At 41.8% G+C, this 20,181-nt stretch overlaps 1 protein-coding gene across 1 annotated transcript in view; it reads right to left on the bottom strand.

Moving 5' to 3' along the window:
- The window catches only part of LAMA4 (laminin subunit alpha 4), a 227,737-nt gene extending 208,167 nt beyond the window's left edge, over nucleotides 1-19,570 (bottom strand). Inside the window, exon 1 of the mRNA XM_073575987.1 lies at nucleotides 19,010-19,570. Coding sequence (XP_073432088.1) covers nucleotides 19,010-19,213 — 204 coding nt within the window. The 5' untranslated portion in view covers nucleotides 19,214-19,570. The remainder of the gene's footprint in view (nucleotides 1-19,009) is intronic.
- Between the last annotated feature and the right edge of the window lie 611 nt (nucleotides 19,571-20,181).

The raw sequence follows: 20,181 nt of genomic DNA, 5'->3' as shown, positions 1-20,181 counted from the left end.
AAGTCAACCTCTAGTCAGGAAATCAGAAAGGCCAAACAAAGGTATCCCAGCTAGATATCTTACTTATATGGTCAGAACACTTTCTGAACCAGAGCCACAGTCATCGCAAGAGATGCAAAAACTGCCTGTTCATGAGAAGCAGAACTGGATAAATGCCGCTAATGAAGAGATGGAGTCCCTTCACTAACTCCAGACATGCAAGCTTATTGAGCTACCACAAGAAAAAAAGAGCTATCGGATGTAAGTGGGTCTTCAAAAACAAATATGACTCAGAAGGTAAAGTTTACCAGTTTAAGGCGAGATTGGTCGCAAAAGGGCACTCGTAAAAGTATGGTGAGGATTACAATGCTACATCTTCTCCAGTTGCGGAGCAAACCACATTCAGAACTTTAATGTCCATAGCTGCAGTTCAACAGATGACATTGAGACATTTTGACATCAAAACAGCCTTCCCACATGGTGACATTGAAGAAGAGTTGTACATGAGACAACCCGAGCGATATATTAAAAAGGGTGAAGAGCACCTTATTTGTAAAATACAAAAATCTTTCTATGGACTTAAGCAGTTGGCAAGAGCTTGGAACTCGAAAATGAATAAAGTTTTGATGGATGAAGGATTTAAAAGATCTCAAGCTGATCCATGTTTGTATACAAAAAAATGTAGCGAAGGAATGAATGTATGTTCTCCTATATGTAGACAATGTAATCATGCCTCATCAAGATAAAAATCAAGTTGCAAAGCTAGGTGAAATTCTCAATCAGCACTTTGAGACTAAGGACCTTGGAAATGTGACATATTATTTGGGAATCCAAATCCAGAGAGAGGAAGATGGGAGTTTTCTTCCTAACCAAAGTTCTAAAATTTCCGCAATACTAAACCAGTTTGAAATGTCCGAAGCCAAACGTACGTCAACACCAATGGATCCGTCCTACTCAAAGTTGGAAGGAGAAGATCTGCTACCCAGCAATGAGAGTTACAGACAAGCAGTGAGGGCGCTTCTGTACATAGCAACCACAACTCGAATTCTCTGCCGATGTGTAAGCAAGCCACGCCAAAGAGACTGGAATGCAATTAATAGAATTGTTCAATATCTTAAAGGAACTCAAAGGCTAAATCTTAAGATATCTGCATCAGGAGATCTCATTCTCAGAGGTTATGTGGATGCAGATTGGGCTGGAGATTCAAGTGATCGGAAATCAACAAGTGGTTACTTGTTCAAGTTAGGAGAAAATGAAATTTCTTGGTCCAGCAGAAAACAAGGGTCAGTTGCATTATCTTCTACAGAAGCAGAATATATATCTGCTGCTTATGCAAGTCAAGTATGAAACTAGTCACTTCTCATGGCCAAGCCATGAGTCGGAGAGGTCAAGGAGTCCAAGATCAGAAGCCAGGAGGGTACATCATAAACAGAAGGATGCAACAAAAGTGTTGTCAGTTAACGTTCTGAGGTCAGAGTGCCGGGAGGTTAACGGATCAGAACTAAAGGGGTTAAACAGGCAGATGGTCAGACCAAAGTCCAAAGTCATGCAACAGATCAAGCAAACAGAACACAAGGCACAGGAGAGCACAGAGCACAAACCTCACAAGATGAATGTACATCTGGAAGTGGTCTGGGAGAAGCTGCTCAGTTAAGTAGGCATTGCAATTACACCTGAGACAGCCAACGCCTCCCAGTCACAGACTGGCTAGTCCAGCTGTCAATCAACACACTGAGAGCTCAGCGTGCCCTTGTACCAGATTGGATGGCCATGCTGTCCATGAAAGTATTGACAGCTTCAGCACGCCCCTGTACCGGACTGGATGGCCGTGCTGTCAGTAACTGCATTCCAGACACTCTGTGGGGTGGAACCGTGACATCAAGAAGAAATTTGGTTGAAACAACTTTTGGAAGATTTTGGCAAGCCATTAGCTCAACTAACCAACCAATCTATGAGGACAACCAAGGATGCATTAAACTTGCCAGCAGTGAGAAGATTTGTGCAAGGACTAAGCACATTGATGTAAAACATCACCACTTACGTGACTTAGTGGAAAGTGGTGTACTCGAGTTTCTTTATTGCAAGCATAACAAGATGATATCAAGCTGATGGTATGACAAAGCCATTACCAAAAGCCAAGTTTGTGGACTTCAGAACCGCAATGGGACTAACAGGATAAGTAGTTGTTGAGTGGGGGTGTTGGAATATGTCAGGTGCAACAACTCCATTCCTGTCTATAAGTGTTTAGTTGCTAGATTTGTATGCTGTTTATAAAGTTGGAACAAAAAAAATTCCCAGAGGCTCACATAGGGAAAGCATGTGACTGTATTTCCTGTTTTCCTGTGTCTGTGTATGAGAGAGGCAGCCTGCTGCAGATGCTGCACAGATAGAGATACACAAATGATTTATTCCTGATCTATTAAGCATATTATATATTGTTCCTGTTTTTTTAATCCGCTGCCAATGTATGATTACAAACACCTAACTCCAAGTTATCCTGTAAATATGTCATAAATCTATGTCTCCAAAATACTCTTTTACAATGTCTCCATATATCATTCCTAACAGTTACTTGATGGCATTTCAATTGAAGTAATAACCTTTGCTTTGGTTCTCTCCTCCTTGTGGGCTCCAAAATAAATATATTGGTTACGTTTGTAGTCTCTTCATGTAGCATACAATAGGTAGCGTGACGCTAAGCACGAAAACATATTTTATAAGTAATGCAATCTTCTGGTGCAAAAGTTTTCTATTGAGGAACTTCCATTTACATTAAAATACTGTCATCTGAGAGAGGGGATGCTCATCTGCTATTTGCTGTCCTTTAAATTGCATATATAACACATTGGCCGCTGCTCACTTATATATCAGTTCAGGCAAAGGTAGGGACGGTCATTAAGGACCGCCAGCCATGCATGGTTAGGGCAATGCGATGCAGCTCCAGCCAGATGCCTCAGATGAGGATAGGTAATGAAGAGCTGGATAGGTCCGGTCAATAGGAGCGCAAGGACAAGAGATGATATTGGAAAATCTTCTTTTATTTCAAGTAACCACAATGCATTTCAACAGATGATTCTGTCTTCCACCTGAGGAAGACAGAATCATCTGTCGAAACGAGTTGTGGTTACTTGAAATAAAAGAAGATTTTCCAATATCATCTGTTGTCCTTGCGCTCCTATTGACCGGACCTATCCAGCTCTGCACTTATATATCAGTAGCTGAGTTTATTCTTTCAGCGCTGCCTACTGATATATAAGTACTTCAATGAATCAAAATTATACAGTTTTATATGAACAATATTAGCATCGTAGGGCCTTTCCCTTAGGGTCTCAGTAATGTCTTCAGCAGATAGTCGCTGATTGGGAGCAATAATTATGTCAGTGGTCAATGTGTTAGGGTATGTTTCCATGGTCAGTATCCGTCAGCACTTTGGACGCAGCACATGTCCACTCCATCTAAAGTGCTGCCGGCATTTGAACGCTGGTGATTCCGCATGAGTTCATTGAACCGTGCGGAATCACCGCATCCTATACATTGGATGGAGCTTCTCCACGAGATAAATAGACATGCTGCAGTCTGGAAAGACGTGCCGCATGTCCGGTTACGCAGGGATGCCGGAGGCATCCCTGCACCCATAGTGGAGATGGGATTTCATGAAATCCCCTCCACTATGCTGTAACATCTGGCCGATGCGGGTTGAACGCTGCGGCTGTATGCAGCATCCAACCTGCAGCGTTTACTGACCGTGGAAACATTCCCTTAATGGTTGAAGACTGGATAACCACTTTAAAGGATTTGTGAGCTGACAAGTTAATATGAAAAGCAAAATTTCATGGAAGATAGACTTGATAGCCCCTTTATCTAGTGTGTGTTAGTGATTGAAGCCATGACCCAATAGACACATAACAGATCTGGTTTTCACACACTGCTGCCTCACATTTCTAAATGGTGCATTGACGGTGTGTATCTCCAGATGTACTCCGTGCTATTTCACACTCTTTTCATACCAGACAAGGATAACATTTAACTTCAGCTTGAGAAGTATGTGCAAGTGTTATTGCAGCATGTCAATGGATCTATTTTAGGTTCTTGGAAGTATCTCAATCCTCGGACATCCTCCCCCAACATTTTATATCTTGTGTCTATTTTTATTATCTTGCCCTGGCTATGGGGGTATCTAGAGAACAGCAAAACAGTAATAACTCTTTCTGGTATGTATATAGTTTAAAACAACATAAAGTACTGAATATCTTGCAATTTTCACTTTTTATTAAATCTGAGAACTGCATTTATCTTGTAGAATATTACTCCAGTCAAAAATCTCATGCACAAGAATCATCTGTAGCGTACTGTCAGATGAATTGATGCTATGGGCGCTGAGAGTGCTGTGCCATCCATTAACTTTGTGGAAGTTGTTCTTTGAGCTACTGGCCAATATCATCTACAGTATGTGTGGTATCTGAACACTATGTGGCGTTATTACCAGCGTCTGACTGGGCCACCTTGGGCCCACCAGAGAAAATCATTCTTGGGGCCCACTATGCAGCTGCATAGAAATAAATACAAGACCACCAATTGTGTGGTAAAACATGCTAATATCAGAGTATAATATAAGGTAGTACACATCTTAATGATATAGCAGGGGTTGGGGTAGCCCCCCTCATATAAAATAAGTAGCCCCCTCATAGAATATAATGCAGCCCCCTCATACAATATAATGCAGCCCCTTCATAGAATATAATGCAGCCGCCTGTAGAGTATAATCCAGTCCCTTATAGAATATAATGTAGCCCTCATATAGTATAATGCAGCCTCATCATAGAATATAATGCACCTCCCTTATAGAATGCAATGTAGCTCCCCATAGAATATAATACACCCCCTCAAAGAATGTAATGTAGCCCCCTCATAGAATATAATGCAGCCCCCTCACAGAATAAAATGTAGCCACCCTCATAGAATATAATGTAGGTCCCTCATAGAATATAATGTAGCCCCCTCATAGAGTATAGTGCACACCCCCATAGAGTATAATGTAGCCCCCCTCATAGAATAAAATACAGCCCCCCATAGGGTATAATGCAGCCCCCATAGAGTAAAGTGCAGCCACCTCAGATAGTGTAATGCAGCCCCCTCACAGAGTGTAATGCAGTGCCCCCTCATAGGGTATAATGCAGCGCCCCCTCATAGAGTATAATAAAGCCCCCATAGAGTATAATGTAACCCCCCTCATAGAATATAATGCAGCCCCCCATAGAGTATAATGCAGCCCACCCTAATATAGTATAATGCAGTCTCCTCAAAGAGTATAATGCAAACCTCCCATAGTGTACAATGCAGGCCTACATAAAATATAATCTAGCACCCTCAGCGTATAATGCAGCACCTTCATAGGGTATAATGCAGCCCCCTCATAGGGTATAATACAGCCTCCCTCATATAGTATAATGCAGATAATGCAGCCCCCCTCATAGCGAATAATGCAGCCACCTGATAGGGTATAATGCTGCCCCCCATAGGATAAAATGCAGGCCCCCATAAAATATAATGTAGCCCCCTCAGAGTATAGTTCAGCCCCCAAAGGGTATAAAGCAGCCCCCTCACAGGGTATAATGCAGCCCCAACGCATAGGGTATAATGCAGCCCCAACGCATAGGGTATAATGCAGCCCCCTAACAGGGTATATTGCAGCCTCCCTCTTACAGTTAGGTCCATATATATTTGGACAGAGACAAATTTTTTCTAATTTTGGCTCTAGACATTACCACAATGAATTTTAAACAAAACAATTCAGATGCAGTTGAAGTTCAGACTTTCAGCTTTCATTTGAGGGTATCCACATTAAAATTGGATGAAGGATTTAGGAGTTTCAGCTCCTTTACATGTGCCACATGTGTTTTTAAAGGGACCAAAAGTAATTGGACAATTGACTCCAAGGCTATTTCATGGACAGGTGTGGGCAATCCCTTCGTTATGTCATTCTCAATTAAGCAGATAAAAGGCCTGGAGTTGATTTGAGGTGTGGTGCTTGCATTTGGAAGGTTTTGCTGTGAAGGAAATGTGGTCAAAGGAGCTCTCCATGCAGGTGAAACAAACCATCCTTAAGCTGCAAAAACAGAAAAAACCCATCCGAGAAATTGCTACAACATTAGGAGTGGCAAAATCTACAGTTTGGTACATCCTGAGAAAGAAAGAAAGCACTGGTAAACTCATCAATGCAAAAAGACCTGGGCACGGAAGACAACAGTGGTGGATGATCGCAGAATAATCTCCATGGTGAAGAGAAACCCCTTCACAACAGCCAAAAAGTGAACAACACTCTCCAGGATGTAGGCGTATCAATATCCAAATCTACCATAAAGAGAAGACTGCATGAAAGTAAATACAGAGGGTTCACTGCACAGTGCAAGCCACTCATAAGCATCAAGAATCAAAAGGCTAGACTGGAGTTTGATAAAAAATATCTAAAAAACCCTGCACAGTTCTGGAAGAACATTCTTTGGACAGATGAAACCAAGATCAACCTCTACCAGAATGATGGAAAGAGAAAAGTATGGCGAAGGCATGGTAGAGCTCATGATCCAAAGCATACCACATCATCTGTAAAACACGGCGGAGGCAGTGTGATGGCTTGGGCTTGGGCATGCATGGCTGCCAGTGGCACTGGGTCACTAGTGTTTCTTGATGATGTGACACAGGACAAAAGCAGCCGAATGAATTCTGAGGTATTCGGAGTCATATTGTGAGCTCAGATCCAGCCAAATGCAGCCAAACTGATTGGTTGTCGTTTCATACTACAGATGGACAATGACCCAAAACATAAAGCCAAAGCAAACCAGGAGTTTATTAAAGCAAAGAAGTGGAATATTCTTGAATGGCCAAGTCAGTCACCTGATCTCAACCCAATTGAGCATGCATTTCACTTGTTAAAGGCTAAACTTCAGACAGAAAGGCCCACGCACAAACAGCAACTGTAAACCACCACAGTGAAGGCCTGGCAGAGCATCAAAAAGGAGGAAACACAGCGTCTGGTGATGTCCATGAGTTCAAGACTTCAGGCAGTCATTGCCAGCAAAGGGTTTTCAACCAAGTACTAGAAATGAACATTTTATTTACAGTTATTTAATCTGTCCAATTACTTTTGGTCCCTTTAAAAACAGGGTGGCACATGTTAAGGAGCTGAAACTCCTAAACCCTTCATCCAATTTTAATGTGGATACCCTTAAATGAAAGCTGAAAGTCGGAACTTCAACTGCATCTGAATTGTTTTGTTTAAAATTCATTGTGGTAATGTCTAGAACCAAAATTAGAAACATGTTGTCTCTGTCCAAATATATATGGACCTAACTGTATAGTATAATGCAGTCCCCCTCATAGCGTATAATGAAGCCCCCTCATAGCGAATAATGCAGCTCCCTCACAGAGTATAATGCAGCCCCCATAGGCCTGGGCCCACCGGAGAATTCTCTGGTTCACCGGTGGGCAGGTCCAACCCTGGTTATTACTAAAGAGTGTGTGGCAGTTTTTCCTTTTCCCCGATGAAGGAATTGATTTCCGAAACGCGCGTTGGGGTGTTTGCATTATCTAGGACCTGGTGGACCTTAAAGGCACTGTATATTGCCCCATTTTTTATCTCTCACATTAGCACTTTTTTGCACCTTAAACATTTGAATGCTCTATTTGGTTTTCCTGTTGTTTTTAACACTGCTGCACTTTAATTGTCAACACAGGGGGGTGATCTCTCCCCACATGGTTTTGTAATTAATTCTATTGACCATTTTTTTCACTACCTCAGACATATACATATATATAAAATTGCTTTATATATTTACTATTCACACTTTTTTATGCATTTTGTATCTACTCCTCTTTTTGGGGCCTTTTTCATGTGATCACATATATATCTTAAATTTTTTTTATTTTTTCTTTATGTGATCAATAATTTTTTAATCCTTGGTCCGCCACTCACTACAATGTAATTTATTCATATGATTATATATCTATTTTCTTATATACTATTTTATGTACAGTGCTGTGATGTGCACATGTTTTTTATACAGGACTACTGTTTGCCATTTTTTGGCCAATAAAGGCAATTTTATTTGAATATTTCTAGTCCGGTATTTTATGATAGTCCACCTTTTGGGGTTTCTTTTAAAGAGTGTATGAAGAGGATTTGAAGAGTGTTTGTTTGGATGTTTGGAACAATGGGCCAAAGTCACATCTGAGCAATTCATGCAACTAGTTTCTCCATACTGGAGGCATCTTGAATCTGTCATCACCAGCAAAGGCACTTGTACAAAGTATAAAATAATTTTCAGTAAGTCTGTTCAATATTTTTTGGCTGGTACAGAGTTTAATGGGCCGGTTTTATGTGAGTAACCGCAGTGAAGGTGGGAGGGTGCTCACCGTACCCCTTTTCCCTGCAGGATCTCCAGTGATGTCATGATCACATGACTAGTACATGTGATATATAGCTGGATCTGTGGTTCAGTCGTGTGTGTGTTGGGAGAGAGGTGGAACGCCCACATGGCTCCCATAGGAGCTAAGGACGCTGTGTGTGTTACCTGCAGTGGAGCCTGCAGGACAAGGACTCTGAGAGAATTTACCTTTGTTTTTCCTTTTTGCCAGAAAGGCTCTATTTGTTTTCTTGAACCCTGCAAAGGTTTATGCTGTCTAAAATAAACCAACCGGTTGAATTTCTACTAGGACTGTTCCTGTGTCTACCTTTGTGAAGCTGTGATGCGAGTCATCCCCTCACAATATTAGTGTTCCCTTTATTTCTTTGAGCAGTATATATATATGTATATATATATATATATATATACAGTATATACAGCTCAAAGAAATAAAGGGAACATAAACAGTCTGTTATTTGATTTTCTACTTTTATTTGTAGAATCATTCCAAATCCAAAACTCCATGGGATATTAATTTTGATTTACATTGATCCTTTTTATGTTTTATTGTTCTCAACGCATTCCACTATATAATGAATAGAAATTTGCAACTGGAATAGTCTTCCCTATTTTTTTGAGCAGTATATATATATATATATATATATATACATATATATATATATATATATTTTTTTTTTCAGGCCCACTATTTCTTTTTTGTAGTGGAATTATTTCTATTTATTTCTATATATTGGGGGGGCATTATTACTGTATGTGTCGGAACCCAGGGTCACTATAGTTATACTGTATGTGTAGCAACTCAGGGGACCTAATTACTATTAATGAGGGTCTTACAGAGAATTACTACTATACTTGTGGCATTATAACTACCACCAGAGCTGCTGCACCCCCGACCTTCTGTCTCTTCCCCACTATCCCGTAAAATGTAAGTCCGCAAGGACAGGGTCCTCTCCCCTCTGTACCAGTCTGTCATTGTAAATTTGTTTAGTGTTAACGATGTCTATAACTTTGTATGTAACCCCCTTCTCATGTACAGCACCATAGAATTAATGGCGCTATATAAATAAATAATAATAGTAATAATAATTATAACTATATACTTGGGGGATTTGGGCTGTTATAACAATATGTGCAGGAATGGGGGCATTATTACTGTATGTGGGCAACTCAGGGCATAATAGCTTTTGTTGTGGCACCTGAGGCATTATTAATTTCTAAGGTGACATATTGGGCATTATTACTATGTACTCACTCAGGCGACAATATTAATTTGTAAGTGGACACTTCAGAGGCATTCATGCATTATAGAGGCACTCCGGCTTTTATAATCGATAAAGGGTTACACGGGGCATTAATATATCTAAAGGGCAAAATGTGGGCACTTATACCTTTTAAGACAGTCACAGAGGACATCAATGTTTTAGAGAACAATTTTATCATCTAAAAGGTGCTAAGGGGGCATTTTAATATGTCAGGTGCCTAGTGGTGGGCATGAATATGTGGGCCACTAAGATGAGCACTGTTACCATGACACAAAGCAAGTCCAGTAATATGGAAAAATAAGGCAATGACAGGCTCTGAACTGGGATATCAGCAGGATAGGAAGTTTGTGTAGGTTGTAAATAGATTGCGATGGCGCTGGAAATGTGAAAAGACAAATGTGTTTTTTTTGTAAACTCTCCAGATGAATTTTGGTTGGAGAAATAGTCATGGCGGCCTGGGCCAGATGAAAAAGACAAATAAATATTTCCATCATTAAAAAAATTACTTGTAAGTCACTATCTATATCTGTACTATATTAATAAGTTCTGCAGATCTGGTATAAACCACTAAACGGTCACTGTATGGCGTTAATATCTGTCTTGGTCTTTCTATATTGATTTTTTTTTCTAGTAACAGCATTATCATACTTTTTGTTGTGTGACCAAAAGTGTGTCTAAAACACTTCAAACATGTGTATGGTAAATGACATGCGGGCCAGAATTCTTCTGGCACAATTTAAGTATGACTTGTGTCGCATTTTGCAAAGTAATTCTGCCCCATTGATGCATTTGCCATTTCTAGCGTTAGCTTATAGTTGCATAATCACATAGTGACTATTAGCGAACACTAAAATTGCATATGTTCCCCCGGGGCTAATTTCCTGTGCAAAATGCACCACAACTCTTGCCTGATAAGTTAATGATCCTTATAATTAATTCAGAATTGCAATGGGTTTCTTTAGACCTGCAACACATACTCTTCAAAGCATAAAGTTCATTTAGGTCATTATGTTTTCTTTGAGGGGGTGATCCTATCCCAATATGTAGTAGGTGTAATAATAGTAATATCAGCAGCTAATACCTCCAGCTAGAAATGTAGTATAGTTCTTCTGATTCACTATGTCGCTTTCCCCATGAACAACATTGCAATAGCTTGGGTATCCATGGTTACAACTAGAGTTGAGCGACTTTGGTCGGATCGGGTTTCGGGAAACCCGACTGAAGCAAAATTTGAGTCGGATGAAACTGGTCCGACTAGGGAAAAGAAAAGTCGGCCTTTCGTCTGAAACCCAACCCCAAAGCAAGTCAATGGGGAATAAAAGTAGGCATTGAGTGGATGAATGTCATCTGCTCAATTCCGACTTTTATTTCCCATTGACTTGCATTGGGGTCGGGTTTTGGACGAAACTCTAACTTTTTTTTCCCTAGTCGGACCAGCTTCATCCGACTCAAATTTTGTTTCATTCGGGTTTCACGAAACCCAATCCAACCAAAGTCGCTCAACTCTAGTTACAACCACCAACATTCTAACTAACTTTCACTATATAGGTGGCTGTAACCATGGATACGTAAGCTACTGCAGTGGCCTGAATGAAGAAAGTAACTGTTAGGTGCCAGGATTCTTCCACTGCACGTGCACGGGATAGATCCCAGGCCTTGTCTGGATCTGTGGTTTCCCATTCAGGTCTGGCCACTGCAATTGTTGCTCAGCATGGATGTCGGTCGCGGCATCTTACGCAGGCTCACGGTAGGCAGCTAAGTCTATGGTAACCAGTGATATGCAGGTGAAACCCTACCCTTTGGAGTCTAAGTCCAGAAATCATCTTACTGAGAATGTCCGTGATGTGGCGTCTTCTCACTGGTGGTCAGATGTCAGCTGCTCTGGTGATGTCCAGATTAGTCCACGGGCAAGGTCCTGTCCGACTGGACATAAGCCTAGTGTATAAAAGGCTCTCAGAGGCGCACGCCGGTGAGCTAGTATCATTGATGTGTGGTTATGTGTGTGTGGCGACAATATCACTCTGCCTGCATGTGCTATTCGTCTGTCTAGCTTGGGAATGAACTTATATGTAGGCAGCTAGCATCAGCGGGAGCAATTAGGCACTTGGCATAGCATCTGAAGTTTGCAGAGCATGTCCAACCCATAGTTAGGGCTCCATACTCAGCGACTCAGCGCGTGTTTCGTTACCATGTGCTGCTGACACGGTTCTGTTCCACATGCTTTGTCCTGTGGTGGATAACGGGACTTAGCACTTAGTACTCATTTGTACTGTTCCTCTCTGAGGAGTAACAGAGCTTGGAACTCTGCATTTTGTTCACACTGAGTGGCTTCGCTATTGTTCACACTAGCAGCAGTTTTACATCTCAGCACAGTGGACCCCGGGTTGTGATTGCACTTTATAATTAATTTAGTGCAATCCACCAAACCCTAACAGTGACATAGTGAGTCAGAAGAACTAAACTATATTTTAACTGAAGGTATTTGCTAATATTACAATTATAACATCTACATATTGAGAATCTGTCAGTAGGATCAACCCTCCTATGGGCATGTAGGTCATTAAAAGATGAATAAAATGACACCTTGATATCTGCAATCTGATGTCTTATTCCAGAGAAATACAGGTTTTTCTTTTATGCACATGATCTTTTCAAATCTGCAGAACATTGTGTGAATAGGAGGGCCAAGTGTCAGTCATTACATGTCTCACACTGGCAACACCTCCTTTCATTTAAAATAAGCTCTAGAGGTAGATTCTTATGCAGTTCATTGCCAGGAACAGCTCATTTACATATAAGAAAAACGTGGATTTCTGTGGAATAAGATCTCAATCAAGGTGGCATTTTATTCAGCTTCCAATGACCTACATGCCCATAAAAATTGGCTGTATTGTTTGCATTGACAGATTCCCTTTAAAGTATGCAGACACCATAACATTGAATTCCTATTCAAATTTATCTAGGCCTGCACCAGTAGTAATACCGTACAGTATTTCATATATAGTTTAGGTCTCATTCAGACATCTATTTTCACATACATGTTGTATCTGTGATTTTCACATACCCACCATAAATTAATCTATGGGGCTGTTTACATGTTTTTTTCCTAACTTGTGTCTGTGCAAAAATCACGGAAACCTTCGTTTTTTACTGAAATCTTGGATGAAAAGTACCATTGCAAGTCTCTAGGTGTTAGGGCTGGCACCAAATAATAAAATAATAGTAAGGTGCGTTCGCTGCCCGGGGTCCACCATGCAGGGGTGGTAAACTGCTGCTTAGTAATGGCAGAAGTATAAAGCGGTATACAAAAGATCACACATGGGTTAACATCACCCAGTGTGAACAGGGCGAACTCTGTTACCTCACAGAGCCGCACTACTGCAGAACATAAATGCCGGAGCCGGTTTAGCTCACAGAGCTCGGCAACGGAGCGTACAGAATGCGGTCACAGAACTCTGCCCCAAGGACGCGGGCTAAGAGTCCCTCTAGACCTTCTGAGCACGCGGCGTCGCACCTGCGGACGCCACTATAGACGCTGACTATGGTGGCGTGCTGAGCCACCGGTGGACACTGATGTTAATCTCAGACTCTGCCTCTACCTACACCTAAGCCTAGGCACTTAACAGGCTAGGCTGCACAACACATGCATACCAAGGGTAGGGTTTCTTAATGAGTCATTCAACAGAGACATTCATACATGTGTACAACACTCACTCCTCATAGTCTGGTAATGCAGACTATATTAGCGCATGGCCGAGCGGCCATGCAAGCCTTCTATAGCAGCATCCTTCCGGGACCTTCCTGACCTTCCTGATGGTCAAATACGAGCTGGAGAAGGACCTGAGCATGTGACCTCCGATCTCCAATAAGAGATCGTCCCACGGGCATGCTTAGTGGACCGAAAGGAGGATTAAGTCCCTGGAGTAGCTCGCTGCTGACCAGCATGTGTTGCTATAGCTGGACCAGAGGTGGCAGCAGCAACCAAACCCACAGAGCTGGTCTGGGCAGAGTGCCAGGATCACTGAGTCTGCTGAGCAGCCTCCTCTGAGGCTGGAGAGGAATGGGAGACTGCTGAATGCTAGGCTCATGAGTCCTGCTGTGCAGCAACAGGAACCCAACACCTAGCACTAGGTACCTAAAAATCACATACAGCAAATAGATATCATCAGTGTGCAATTCATGAACTGAGACATTAACACTCGGTCAATTTTTTTCCATATGTGAACAAATGTGGATGTCTGAATGAGGACTTAGTATGATTACAGAAAAACTTAAAGGGAACCTGTCATTTCAGATAATGCTATTAACCTTCAGATGTGGGGTTAATTAATTTGCAAGTTAGTAGCATTATGGAGGTTGAAATTTTGACACTGGAAGAAAATGAATTTTATTCCTCCCTGCAACTGTCATCTTTCAGTTGTTCAGTTCAGCAATTACAGTCACCGCTTACACTGAAAGCATGCCTCAGCACTTTTATTGACAGCTCGCCTTTCACATACATGCTGTAGAGCCAGCTGTCTCTCGATGTGCTAGGGAATGCTTCCAACCACCACTCACAGTGCCGTTAGTGATGACTGCAGTAGCCACAATACTGTAGCGGGATTTCCCAGGGCAATGGGCTCATTCCCTGTCCTTCAAGCTAGGTGGACCCTAGACTATCCCTTTACCCCAAATGAAGGTGGAGATGCTGGGATCTCATACCTTGCTATGCTCATATATGCACACTGATCTGTTTCCTCCCTCACACAGGGAGGTATAGAAGAGAAGTGTATAGGATTGCCCTAATCTGACAGGGGAAATACACAGGGATAAAAGAAATCTACATTCATACAAATATACTCACAAAACAGCCAAGTGGAAATGAAGGGAACAGCAGGAGGGACAAACCAAATGGGAGAGGATTAGGATAAATATACACACAATACCAAATCCATCTCCATCTCCTGTAAACTACACCAACCGAATGCTACTAATTCAGAACTCTCCTTCACCACCAAACCAGAAAGTTGTAACTATAACCAGCAATTCCCTAGTGCAAGAGGTGAGCATATATACATAGAATCATAGAATGGTAGAGTTGGAAGGGACCTCCTGCGTTATCTAGTCCTATTCCCTGCTCAACACAGGATCCATTAAATCATCCCAGACAGATGTCTGTCTCGCCTCTGTTTGAAGACTTCCATGGAAGGAGAACTCACAACCTCTCATGGCTGCCTGTTCCATTCCTTGATCACTCTCTGTCAAAACATTTTTTTCTATTATCTAATCTGTGTCTCCTCCCACTCAGTTTCGTCAAATTGCTTCTAGTCTTTCCTTGTGCAAATGAGAATAAAGCTATTTGCTCTACAATGTTACTGCCCTTGAGATATTTGAAGACAGCTATTAAGTCTCATCTCAGTCTTCTTTTTTGCAAGCTAAACATTCCCATATCCTCTAACTGTTCCTCATAGGACATTGTTTGCAGACTGCTCACCATCCTGATAGCTCTTCTGTGAACTTGCTCCAGTTTGTTCATTGTCTCATGTCTGTTTTAAAATATGGTGCCCAGAACTGAACACCATATTCCAGATAAGGTCTGACCAAAGAGGAGTAGAGGGAGATGATTACTTCATGTAATCTAGACTGTATGCTTCTGTTAATGCAACCCAGAATTGTGTTTGCATTTTTTGCTGCTGCATCACACTGTTGACTCATGTTCAGTCTATGATTTATTAATATACCCAAGTCTTTTCCACATGTGCTGTTGCTTAGCCCTATTCCTCCCATTCTGTATATGCTTTTTTCATTACTATATATACTGTGTTTCCGTGATCCACCCAGTCAGTGATTCTGTCATAGAAGGAAATTATGTTAGTCTGACATGACTTATTAGTTGCAAACCAATGCTGGCTCTGGTTAATCAATTCATTCTCATCCTGGTACTTGCATACATGTTGCTTGTCAGGTTTCCTGAGAGGAGTGGCCAACACAGAACAGCTGAGACAATTCAGTTTGGAGAGCTACAGGAGACAGACAGGATTGATTAACCCTTGTAGTAACAGAGCAAGGAAAACCTGCACTGCTAATAGGAAGGTGAAGCAGATCTAATATGTGCAGGGGTTTGTGTAATCAGATTCCGTGAGCCTCTGGCCCCTCTGTCGTGGTATCTCCATGACAGCACTCGTGCCAGCACATCCTTGTGACTGAAAGCCAGTGTCTTTTAAAAGGACTAAGGTTCATTTTCTCACTGGTGTACTGCACTTTCAGTATGGTGGCAAGACAGAGTCTGTAGGTTAGTAGCATTATTCAACGTGACAGGTTCACTTTCAGGATAAATTCACACATTGCTGATTTGCTGCACACACATCAGCAAATCCGCAATTATTTGCTCGGAGTTCAGCAGCTATATGTTCACACAAAGCCGTGTGGATCTTAAAGCAAACTCTAGTGTGGATATGCAGCATACTTGAAAAAAAAAAATAAAAGAATAAACTCATCTCTGTAGATTTTCTAATCCCAGCGCACCCCGCTCCTGTGCCTGCTTTCCCTCCAAGGTGACCTTTATAGTCTGCGATTGGCTGTTGCTATCACATGGGACTAAACATTTGTATTGGAGGACAGAATGTGCAGAGACCTGCATAGAAATCCTTATGGGACCAGAGAAATCACTGGCTTAGTTGTGTATATAAATATTTTTTGCTTAAATTTTATGTATTTACTTTTGTGTTTTATGTTGTTGTCTTGTTATGTTTCATAGGTTTTGCATTCTGGATTTTAGCCACCCACTCTTTCTAAGGTGAAAATCTGCATAATTTACATATGCAAAACTGTCGTGCTGCAGATTGAAAAATCTGTTTCCAGCCTGAAAATAAAAGCAATGTGTGAATGAGATTAACCACTTTGCTCAGACTGTATACCATTGCATGTTTTTCGTCTGAAAATCTCGATGGAAAATCTGCAAAAAATATGCTACGTCTGAACTTACCCAAACCTGTAAGTAACAGAAATGAGGTTATGTTTAGGTTATGTAGAATGTAGATTTATGAGATCACTCTTGCGTATGTACTTTCTTAGGTACAGGCAGCAAACCTGTACACAGCACTATTATAGATGGAAAATAAGTACCGTAGGTGAGAAGGCGCATTTAGCTGTTTGGCTATGCTAAGAATGCACCGGGTCCTTGTGCTTGGTTTGAACAGTCAATTTGTGCTGACAGACTCCCTTTAAATATATGTTAGCAGTGCCTGCATAAGGCATGGGGTCACACGGTGACTTTGGCTACGTCACCTGTTGCTCGACCAAAGTTTGCTATGTGTTCCCCCTACATTGAATAATACAAGTGGTTGGCGTCATATTAGGTTACTGCAACTACGACAAGGAAGTTGAAAAAATCTGACACAGTTGAACTTTATGAGACTTGGTTGTTGTCGCAGAACCCTCTGGAGTCATTCACTGCGATACCCATCAAACTTTGGCCACTCAACAAGTACCACAGCTAAAGTAGCCATGTGATCCTAGCCTTAAACTTAATGATAGTTTGCGACAGTATGTCAGACTGCAGGCTGTTGAACTCACAGAGTCTCTGAATATAAATGACTGTGCTCCCAGTCACATCAAACTATTACATTGAGAATGGTTAGTAACTGAAGCATAACAGAATATTAGAAAGTTACGTAAAGTGTATTTACACAAACGTGGTCAGTGGAGCCAATGATTGTCTGCAGTGGTCACGAGCTTAGACTCTACAAACCATTTGAAAGATCTTCATGAACAGACTCATTTCAGCTCTACTGCTATTGTACCAGAAAATCTGCTTTAAGGGATCATGGGATCATGGTCATAGTCGCCATGTAGCACCAGCCCAAAAGAGTTTGTTGGTAAAATAATGATAATACTCCCATTGGATTGTTAAAAAGACAATTCTATATAATTTCACTATTATTTCTGATACAAGACAAAATATTCTCACTATACAGAACATTCAATACAATAATTAAAGACATCCATACTGCACTCATACTGCTCCCAGCCTGCAACAATACTGCACCCATACTGCACCCATACTACACCCATACTGCACTCATACTGCTACCAGCCTGCAACCATACTGCATCCATACTGCACTCAGCCTGCACCCATACTGCTCCCAGCCTGCACTCATACTGCACCCATACTGAACGCAACCTGCACCCATGCTGCACCCATACTGCACTCATACTGCACCCATACTGCACTTATACTGCTCCCAGCCTGCAACCATACTGCACCCATACTGCACTCAGCCTGCACCCATACTGCACCCATACTGCACTCAGCCTGCACCCATACTGCTCCCAGCCTGCACCCATACTGCACTCATACTGCACCCATACTGCACGCAACCTGCACCCATACTGCACTCATACTGCACCATACTGCACTCATACTGCACCCATACTGCTCCCAGCCTGCACCCATACTGCACTCATACTGCACCCAGCCTGTACCCATACTGCACCCATACTGCAATCATACTGCACCCATACTGCACCCAGCCTGCACCCTTACTGCTCCCAGCCTGCACCCATACAGCACCCAGCCTGCACCCATACTGCACCCATACTGCAAACAACCTGCACTCATACTGCTCCCAGCCTGCACCCATACTGCACCCAGCCTACACCCATACTGCACTCATACTGCACCCATACTGCACCCAGCCTGCATCCTATGTATGAGGATCAGATCACCTCTTGGCACATTCTGAAATCAGTAAATTTATCCACCTGTTGCCAAAAGGGGACATAACGATATCATTATTCTATGGAAGTGCCATTAGCGCTACTATATTCCTACAGATCGCCCTAACAATATTTTATTCCTTGTCTTCCTTATTCTGTTATAATAAATAAAGTACAAAAAAATAAACATTTCTGATATTTATTTAATTTTGATAATTTACAGATAGAGTATCATTTCCATTTAAAGGGCATTCTTAAGTTTGAAAGTTATCCTCTATTCGTGGACGTCCGACAATTTGGACCCTATTGATCCTGAGATTCGGGGCTCTAAAATGCTCAGTGTGAATGGAGTGAAGGTCTATCATGCACACTGCTGCTCCATTGATTCTTATTGGAGTGCTGCGCTTGACTGTCTCCATTTAGAATGAATGGAGTGCCATTGCACGCGATCGATCACCGCTCCATTCACGTGGGCCTCTTTAGAACCCAAATTCTCAGGATCGGTGGGAGTCCCAGTGATCGGTAAGTTATTCTCTTTCCCATTGATGGGGGATAACTTCCAAACTTGACAATACCCCCTTAATAAACATAAGTTTGGCATATGAAGACAACAACACTGGCCCATATAAAGAATATGAAGGATTGTTACCTGCGATATTGGGATCAGCCTGGCAGGGATGTAGGATTGCCGGATGTCTATAATATTGGTGTCTTGCTTACTGTTGATGGCAGATGTGCTACCTTCAGCCTCCAAGTGAAAGGCGCTGCCTTCAAACGATGCTTTGCAAAGGTACAGGTATCCCAATAATGTGATCAGCACACATGTGTGCCACATTTGGGAAAAGACAGCCATTCTTCTCTTGAATTCAGAAATATTTCGCTTACTACAACATCCAAGTCCAGTTCAGATCCACACCCTGTTCACTTCTGTACAGCTTCCAACATTAGACTTTCCAGATGTGCAGTATAGAAGGATCTCCACTGGCTCACTGTGTTCTCTCTCACACACCACAAAACATTCTCATTTTTTTGGTTTTATCAGCCGAGCTCCTCTTCCCAGGAGACTAGATAGACATGGGTTTTCTTCCTTCAGGCTCCTGGCCACCTTATTCTGTTCTGTGTGTCAGGACCCACTGGACAGCTGTGCTCCCCTCTCTGGCTTCCCTCACTGCTGTGAAGCTTACCTTCAGTGCTAGACCCTCCCTCTGGAAGCTCTGCCTGGCTGCCCACAGCTTGGTTTCACTAGAACACAAATCAAGTCATGTTCTCTGCAGCAATTTATCTGACCCCAGTCCTGCCTTGCCTGATAATAACCAAGCGAAAGATACTGCAACCTGTCAACCTGTCACTCACGCCTGTGCGCAATGAAAAGCAGATTGCAGCCATGCACGGCTGGGTACGAGCAATCATATTTCTATAAAATGGGGACAAACGATTTTGAAATATTTATCAATGTAATTATGCTATTATTATGGATTATTAAACATATTATTATTATTATAGCGCCATTTATTCCATGGCACTTTACATGTGAGGAGGAGTATACATAATAAAAACAAGTACAGTAATCTTAAACAATACAAGTCAACTGGTACAAGAGGAGAGAGGACCCTGCCCGCGAGGGCTCACAATCTAGAACATACATCTTAGACTTGATGAGATCGATATACTTGCTGTGATGATCGATTACAAACTACCTATATAATGCTTTGTGAAAGAATTGCATATGTGTAACATTTGCAGAGGTGTGGGTAACACATACTATGGAGATGTGTGGATTATATTTCCGATGTGTGCCCAAGTGTGTAAATGGTGTGTAGA

This window comes from Dendrobates tinctorius, unplaced genomic scaffold (genome assembly GCF_039654945.1).
Source record: "Dendrobates tinctorius isolate UK_male_01 unplaced genomic scaffold, ASM3965494v1 ptg000046l, whole genome shotgun sequence".
NCBI lineage: Eukaryota > Metazoa > Chordata > Amphibia > Anura > Dendrobatidae > Dendrobates > Dendrobates tinctorius.
This window is presented reverse-complemented; position numbering and strand designations above follow the sequence as displayed.